Genomic DNA, 8896 nt, shown 5'->3' with positions numbered 1-8896 from the left:
ACTGTACTCTGTTGCATCCCAAGGGGGCGTTTCTGACCTTTGAGAACCCCAAGCATCAGTGCCATCTTCGTGATTCATTCTTTCCGTGTCTCGCTTCTTTTCAATGTGTTCTCAATCACTGCATGAACACGAAGGCATCAACAATCCACAAGAATTGTATTCTTCTGCTGCTTGCACATAGAAGATATGGATGGCAAGCGACGAGTCAAAATAGGTGGCAGCTACTAACAACGAAAGGTGGCAACTGTCGTTATAAACAAGTGGCAATTAATTTCTTCCAACCCTCTTCATTCCAAAATTTGTCCCTCCTGTCCTTCTTTAGTGATTCCTACTCATCCATTTTTCATACTCAACTACTTGCGTCAATTAAGCTAGGAAGTTAAGTCAATTTCAAACGTAGTACATGGCAGATCTGGTGTACTCTGCCTGGCAATTGCGACTACACACTGAACCATGTAGTGTTCTACCCCTATAACATAGATCCAGCACAAGATTGGGAGATTTTCAGCGTTAAGGATGAGAAGGTCGAGATCGGGAGATTTTCACCTGGTTTTTAGATGATCGTCTCTGGAGGGCTGGGTTGGAGTTTGGGGCTGGGGGTGGGGAGGGTTGGGGTGTGGTTTTGAGGTGGGAGTGCCCTATGAATCTGCTCTGTTTGCCATGGCAACCATAGAAGGCCGGCGACGGAGGTCGGGGTTCGAGAGGTGGGGGACGATGGCGGCAGACGAGAGAGGGGATGGATCGGAGGCCGGGAACTGCTTGGTCGTGCGGGCAGCGGGTCGGCTTGCCCGAACAGGGCAGTGCGGGCGGGGTTGGCACGCAACGGACGTGCGGGCCGTGCGTTTGTGCGCGCGGACGTGGTCGTGCGGGCCGGTTCCCGTCCATACCACACGAGGCGTGCGGGCGGGTTCCCGTCGACGCCACACGTGTGACAGTTATTCGGACCCAAAAAAAGAGTTCGGGACTCTTTATTTCCGCGGTCGCTGACGTGCGGGCCACCACCCGTTGTGTGTGCCGCAGCACAAGACGTGGCGGGCCGGCGTCCCGCAGCAGCGTCGCGCCCTCTTCTTCGAGCTCCGGTTCCAAGGCCAGCTCTCGGGCCAGTGACAGCCGCACAACCGCTCGTTGGTCACCACCCAAACTCCACTCGCCACCGGCGCCCACAACCATGGCGGCGCACGCGCTGCTCACCGTGCCGCACGCGACCGCCGGCGCGCGACTGGCCGCACCACTTTTCACCCCGGCCGCGACCAGGCCGAGCCTCTGCCGCGCGAACTGCCGGCCCGGCTCCCTCACCAACCAGCAGCAGCGGCTGCGCCACCTTCACCCTGCCGCTGCGGCCACCAAGCCCGGAGCCATAGGTATCCCGCGACCTCCGTCTCTCACACTGGTCGCTTTGATGATGCTGCTCAGCTCGATCTGTCAAAGCCACACGCACGCGCGCTTACCATGATCGGCGCGATTCGCAGGGAGCGCCGCGGAGGCTGCTGCGGCGCCGGCGGAGGGGCTCGTGGGGTCGCTCCAGGGGGTGGAGGTGTTCGACCTGAGCGGGAAGGCGGTGCCCGTCGCTGATCTGTGGAGAGACAGGAAGGCTGTGGTTGCGTTCGCCCGTCATTTCGGGTGGATTTCACTGTTTCTGTTCGGGTTATTTGTCGAGCTACGGTGATTATTTTGTGTAGCTGAGATGGTTGGTGCTGGTTGTTTGCAGGTGTGTTCTATGCCGAAAGAGGGCCGACCTTCTGGCGGCTAAGCAGGTTAATTCGATGTCTCATTGATTCCTCACTTTATTAGTTACTAGTGATACAGGAACATGCGAAATGCCGTCAATTGCTCAAAGCTATACATTCTGTTGCTTGTCATTTGCCATTGAGCAAAAATGAAACTCCCTTTTTTCAGAGGCCGTGGGTAACATACTAACACCTTCAGGCAGGCGTAAGCCCGCCGTTGACGCGTAAAAAAGACATACTAACACCTGCTGAATGTTTGTTGGCTGCCGAGATGTTTCAGTAATTCGGCACAGCATAAGGCCTTCCTAAGTTAGTTAATGCGAAAGCTAACATGCTGCGTTCAGTTTCACTAGTTAGTGTATGTAGCTCCTGAATTCAGTGTATACCTTTTGTAAACTGTTCTTTTACGTATATCTGATCTTAATTCAGGAGGCAATGGAAGCTGCAGGAGTATCTCTTGTTTTAATCGGACCAGGTACTGTTGAACAGGTATGTGCTCTACTATGGGAACACTTCATTTTTTTGGTGTACTTGGTGGTCGTGAAATACAAACAGTTTTGCTAAAGCACATCTAGAGGTGCCATAAGTATTGCACATCTAAGTCCTATGTCATTGATCTTACGCAGAGATTCGTATGGGTATTTCCTTTTTTTTCTTTCTCCTTTCCTTTTTATGCGTGATTGAGTCACTTAGACGTGCGATAACTAGGACATCTAGATGTGCCCTAGACAGACCCAGAAATACAAAAGGTAATGTGGAGGGTAAGGATAGTAGGATAATATGTACTGGTGTTTGATGTGGTATTGTGGTAAGACACCTATTCCTGAAGTAACCACGAATCCACGATCACGTCATTATCACTGTTTGATGGGCATATGCCATAGTATTTAATACTACATGTATTTTTATTCATGAACAAGTTGGCATGCAGTTGTCTCTGAGGGTCTGTTTACTTTATTTGCCTTCAGTGAAATATATATTGACCCATGATCTTGTAATTTCTTTGAAGTTTGATTTATTACTGTACAAGAAAAGCTATCATGTAATTGATGAAATAATTGTGTTTTTATATTGATCCAGGCAAAGGCGTTTTCTGATCAAACCAAATTCAAAGGAGGTAATATTATTGAATCGCCTTTATCCTGCCCGTATGACTTTTACACCTATAACAATGCTAACATGCGAGTATATACATTGACTTAAATAAATATTACTCCCTCCGATCCATATTAATTAGCTAAACAAATTAATAAATTATCCTCTGGTGTATAGATTAAAGTGGTAGCAATTAGGGCCGGAGCTTAGTTGTGATAAGTGGGCCCTGCTGCCCCTTCTAAATGAAAAACTCACTATGAACTATAATTATATCACCCTAATCCCTCTTTTAAATAGAAGTCCCGCTACTAAGTATCATTACTTTCTACTTATACACCAACCAAAAGGAAGTTAGCAATAGTTTATCGGAATCATGTAGCATAATTTATTGGCCGTATCTGCATTTTGGTTCAGGGTCCGCCACTGGTAGCAATGATTCAGTGCTGTGATGCATCAGTATATCTTGAAAGCATTTTCCACTTAGGTTCTGAAAGCATGTGGAACCTTTTTTATGCAAAAGTATTTAAGCCTTCAAACCATCATTGTTGCATGAAACCAGTTCTCTTAATTATGAACCTATTCCCATGAAACGCTTTGCACAGAGTGCTCCTGAAGCTTAAATTGTACAAGTTCCCAGTAGTTATGCAACAAGGGCAGCTTAAGTATAGTCTTTTGGGGAAAGGAAATAAGTTGTTGACGAAACATTTTTGTTTATTAATAGTTCTCAAAAAATGAAAATAAAAATTATTTGTATCCCTCGTTAAAGGTATTTGACTCTATAAATCATACTGATGCTGACTTGGATTGGACAATTTGTGGAAATTGTTCCACTATTACAAATCTGATAATAATATTTCGCAGAAGTATATGCCGATCCAGATTACTCATCATATAAGGCTCTGGAATTTGCCAATGGCTTATTCTCAACATTTACTCCATCGGTAAGTCCTACTGGATAACTTTCCTATTGTGTAGTTTCTGTTCATCGACAGATACGTAAAACGTTCATCATGTCGCAGGCGGGTCTGAAGATTATACAACTGTACAGGGAAGGATACAGGCAGGACTGGGAACTGTCATTTGAAAAGAACACCAGGACGAAAGGCGGATGGTATGCTTCGGCCTTGCTTTGGCCGTTGGAGCTCTGATATAATTCTCTTTGGACCATTGTTTAGTTGTGGATCAGTTTGAGGAACATTTGTCTACCTTTCTTAGGTATCAAGGGGGGCTCCTTGTTGCAGGCCCAGGCATCGACAACATCTCCTACATCCACAAGGTCAATAAGCAAAGCCCTTCGTGGCACCATTTTCTATTTGATCATTCCCCTGGATGGTGAATTACTGGCTGTAACTTTGTGTTGTGTAATCCTTCATCAGGACAAAGAAGCTGGAGATGACCCTGAAATGGAGGATGTTTTGAGAGCTTGTTGTTCCTAGATCTTTAGTATTGCTTTGATCTCAAACTTGAAATAAGAATAGAGCTCCTTTAGTATCCCCACTGTCAAATGTTCTCGTGTATAGTCGTACTAGTCGAGTGCATAGATGATGAGTCCAGCAACACTTGTCCAGCGCCGGCGAAAACAAGATATGTTCATATGAACTAGGGAGCATAGCGTGTGCGATGCTTTGGTTGTATTTGTATAAACCCTAGTAAACCTACTGCATTAGTTAGTAAAAAAAGGATGTTCATTGCACTTGTTGTGATTTCACCTTTCCTTTTTGTAGGTAACGTTGCTTTCACCTGCATCAGTACTTTCAAGAGTCAAACGTAAGAGCATCTCCAGCAAAACCACCTCACCCCTATATCCCTATACCCTATACTTCCACTCCAGCAAAACCTCCAAATCGCATCCTCAAACACGCACCCTCATATTTTTTGTTTCCTCTGTTTCTAAATATAAGTCTTTCTAGAGATTCCACTATGAACTACGTACGGAGCAAAATGAATAAATCTACACTCTATATATATCTATATACATTTGTATGTAGTTTGTGGTGGAATCTTTAAAAAAACTTATATTTAGGAACAGAGTGATACTATTTAAGATCACGTAACTAAGCAATATCTTTTGCTACACAAGTGCTTCCTTCGTTCATAAATGTAAGATATATTCTTTTGAATAAGATGTATATAGACACGTTTCAATGTGTTTGTTCCAACAAAAAAAATACTAATATGCTATGTGTTGGCCTTAAAATATGCTATTAGCATGCTATTAGTGAAACATTGTACACTGGTCTATCAACTGGATCTAGTTTCAAGATATCAATGTGAGAAACGCAATGATGAAAATATAATTTATAATTTGGATGCTTGGCAAAACATATTTCAATTGGAAATTTGGATCTCACAAAAATAAAGATGTACAGAGCGCCATCCCGTTCTGGTCCAGTGAAAAAAATCTCTATGATAGTGACAGGTGACGCACACATGGTATTTGATGCAAAAGATGCGCTCAAGGCATCTCCAAGAGCGCCCCTAAATCCTTCATGTTTGTCTAAACGGGTAGGACAGTTTTTTTTCCCAACTCCCCCAACATATGATTTTGTTAGGGAAAGGGAAGCTGTTGGTGATACTCTAACGAGGATAAAAATAGGGGTCTATCCTGTGATACTAATTCAAAACTATGCTCAGGTTCATCTACAATAGATGAACAGTAATTTTGGAAAAATAGTAAAAAAGAAAAAGAAATTAGGCATCCAAGATGCTCATGTCTGTGTAAATTTTTGTGGTGTTTGCACATTTGAGGAGCTCGTAAAAAAATCAGCTCTGAATAGTGTTCTTTTTCAAAGTTTCTCACACACTTGAAATTTGTTTTTTTTTTTGACACGAGCTCTTCAGATGTCCAAATACCACGAAAATTTGCACAAATCTTACATATATAATATGAGCATTCTGGATGCCTAAAAAGTTCAGATTCTTTGATATCTTTTACTTTTTTTTTAAATTATTAATCACGCCGGGTGTAGATGGACAATAAATTAAAAAAGAAGGACGCTGATAACGCACACACACCTTACAACATATAAACTGCGCCGTGTCACCGCATACATGCATGTGAGAATCTTTTTGAAATTTTAGTTTCTAAAATGTTTTATCTCTTAAATGAAAAACTCGATTGAAGATCCGTTTTCACCATTAAATCCATCGCGACGAAATCTTCAAAACTAGATCTCATATCAATATGTCTCGACGGCATTTTTTTGGGGGTTAAAAGTTTTCATGTCTATTGCACATGAATTGCCATGATGTTTACACTGAAGTTGCCATGATATGTTTCAGCTATTTTTTCTTCTACCTTTAAAAGTAAATTTTGACATATTATAAAACAAGAATTAAGAAACTAGACTTGCCATGAACCATAAACTAAAATTGCCATGATACATGCACTTAAAGTTGCCATGGTTCATACAAAAAATAATTTTCATGGTCAAAGTACTGAAATTGTCATGGTCAAAATACTAAAATTATCATGATCTATTAAACTAAAATTGCCACATGGCAATTTTAGTGTAAACACTATGACAACAACAGTGTAAACATCATGGCAACTTTTGGCCATTTTTTTTGGCCGAAACATATCAACATGGGATCTGATTTTGAAGATCTCGTCAAGACGGATTTAATGGTGAAAACTGTTTTTTTAATTGAATTTTTAATTAGGAGATAAAACATCTTTAAGCCGAAAATTAAAAAGATTCCCGTTGATGTCATCTGTTTTGACGTGGCAAAATGAATGGTAATGGGGATGTTTGGACCATGTTGCTTCGTGTCGCACGTGTGGACATTATCATTTGAGGAAAAAAAATCACAGAGGCATTTTTTTTAGAACCTTCACGGAGACATCTGGCGCACAAGAAAAAAAAAACGTCAGCGAGACGTTGCTGGGCCAAGTTAGTACGGGCTTCGTGGGCCGCGCGCTTGGCGCATAGGGCAGAGTGCGGACCCGTCTCCGTCCCTCCCATTCTCCCCAACCAAAACCACAGCCACACTACAGTTCGAATCCCGCCGCCGTCTCCGCCGTAGTGCCCCCCACCCCTCCTCCCCGGTGATTCCGCCTCCAGATCTCTCCACATGTCGGAGAGGAAGCGCCGGGCGGGGGCAGATGCGGCCGCGGGGGGTTCGACCTCGAAGAAACCGCGCGGCGCCTCGGCTGCCGCATCCTACGCCCAATCCCTCCGCTCGAAGCTCCGCCCGGACGCCTCCATCCTCGCCTCCCTCCGCGCCCTCGCCTCCGCCGCCTCCAAATCCAAGCCCGCGGCCGCGTCCTCAGCCGGAGCGAAAGCCCTCTCCGAGGACGACCCGGCCTCCGCCTCCTCCAACTACATCGTGGTCGCCGACCAGGACACCACCTCCGTCACCTCCCGCATCAACCGCCTCGTCCTCTCCGTCGCGCGAAGCATCCTGGCTGGCCGCGGCTTCTCCTTCGCCGTCCCCTCCCGCGCCTCCTCAAACCAGGTATACCTCCCGGACCTCGACCGCATCGTGCTCCTCCGCCGCGAGTCCGCGAGGCCCTTCGCCAACGTCGCCACCGCGCGCAAGGCCACCGTCACCGCGCGCGTCCTCTCCCTTGTCCACGCCGTCCTGCGCAGGGGCATCCACGTCACCAAGAGGGATCTCTTCTACACCGACGTGAAGCTCTTCGGCGACCAGTCCCAGTCGGACGCCATCCTCGATGACGTCTCCTGCATGCTTGGATGCACCCGCTCGTCACTCCATGTCGTCGCCTCTGAGAAGGGCGTTGTGGTTGGCCGCCTCATTTTTGCTGATGACGGCGACGTCATCGACTGCACGCGAATGGGCGTCGGCGGTAAGGCCATCCCGCCCAACATTGACAGGGTGTCAGGCATTGAGAGCGACGCTCTGTTCATCTTGCTTGTGGAGAAAGATGCTGCTTTCATGCGCCTCGCCGAGGACCGGTTCTACAACCGTTTTCCGTGCATCATATTGACAGCAAAGGGCCAGCCGGATGTTGCCACCAGGTTGTTCTTGCGCCGGCTTAAGGTAGAGCTGAAGCTGCCGGTGCTCGCATTGGTGGACTCTGATCCATATGGGCTCAAGATCTTGTCCGTGTATATGTGCGGCTCCAAGAACATGTCATATGACAGTGCCAATCTTACAACGCCAGATATCAAGTGGCTCGGCGTGCGGCCAAGTGATCTGGACAAGTACAGGGTACCGGAGCAGTGCCGGCTTCCCATGACTGATCACGATATCAAGGTAGGAAAAGAGATGCTAGAGGAAGACTTCGTGAAGCAAAATGAAGGGTGGGTGAAGGAGTTGGAGACGATGTTGCGAACAAAACAAAAGGCTGAGATTCAGGCTCTCAGCTCCTTTGGGTTCCAGTACCTGACTGAGGTATATCTACCCCTCAAGCTGCAGCAGGAGGACTGGATTTGAGATCTCTTCTGATGGCAGGTGAATAGATGATCGTGTTGCTCTTTATCTTTGTCTTCATGTTAAGTTAGGTTGATTTCATTACTGATCCAATACATTCTCATCTTCTTGATGCATTTTACCAAGGACATAAGCCTTATGCGAGTTAAGTAGAAAATTGTTATCATCTGTGGCTTAGAATTAGTATTTATGTACCTTGGCATTGCATAAAGGCATCCTTCCTCATGACTAGTCGACTGACAAAGCGAAGAATATTCAATCAGGATGCATGAGTTAACCAGTATTGCTACTAAACCTGGTGTCATGTTTCCAGCTGCAGATGATTTAGAGAAAGAGCAGCTTGATCGAGGAGCATCAATTTAACACCTGCGGGGGGCTAGCTTAAAAATATCTCATCTGTGCCGCGTAACATTTGTGTGGCAGTCCCTTTGTATGATTTTATGTATTTGAAAAACCGTATGTTGTGTACTTGTGAGACCTTTATTTAGAAGTATCTGCATCCGTGGAATTGGATATGCCTTATGTGTATTTGAAAAAAATTATGTTGCGTTTTTCTTGTACTGCTGAAGATATAATTTGGTGTAACTTCTGATGCCTGTATTTAGAAGCTAGCATTCGCATCTGGAAAATCAGTTGCAAGAGATTAGAGCTACTGCGATACTTTATCTTCTTTTTTT

At 45.4% G+C, this 8896-nt stretch overlaps 1 protein-coding gene across 2 annotated transcripts; it reads left to right on the top strand.

The window, feature by feature from the left end:
• The first annotated feature begins 1038 nt into the window (after window positions 1-1038).
• LOC119290737 (DNA topoisomerase 6 subunit A3-like) lies at window positions 1039-8734 on the top strand. Of its 2 annotated transcripts, XM_037569375.1 has the most exons (11): window positions 1039-1361; window positions 1470-1620; window positions 1709-1754; window positions 2157-2216; window positions 2808-2844; window positions 3684-3763; window positions 3842-3933; window positions 4038-4098; window positions 5242-5267; window positions 7007-8240; window positions 8533-8734. In XM_037569375.1, the coding sequence occupies exons 1-10, from the start codon at window positions 1169-1171 to the stop codon at window positions 8220-8222; spliced, it is 1962 nt and encodes a 653-aa protein (XP_037425272.1). In that variant the 5' UTR covers window positions 1039-1168; the 3' UTR covers window positions 8223-8240; window positions 8533-8734. The 2 variants fall into 2 exon arrangements, with proteins under 2 accessions (XP_037425272.1, XP_037425271.1); XM_037569374.1 differs by lacking the exons at window positions 1039-1361; window positions 1470-1620; window positions 1709-1754; ... (4 more) ...; window positions 4038-4098; window positions 5242-5267 and having other exon boundaries at window positions 6786-8240; window positions 8539-8734.
• Window positions 8735-8896: the final 162 nt, after the last annotated feature.

Source organism: Triticum dicoccoides, chromosome 4B (assembly GCF_002162155.2).
Source record: "Triticum dicoccoides isolate Atlit2015 ecotype Zavitan chromosome 4B, WEW_v2.0, whole genome shotgun sequence".
In the NCBI taxonomy this organism is placed as follows: Eukaryota; Viridiplantae; Streptophyta; class Magnoliopsida; order Poales; family Poaceae; genus Triticum; species Triticum dicoccoides.
This window is presented reverse-complemented; position numbering and strand designations above follow the sequence as displayed.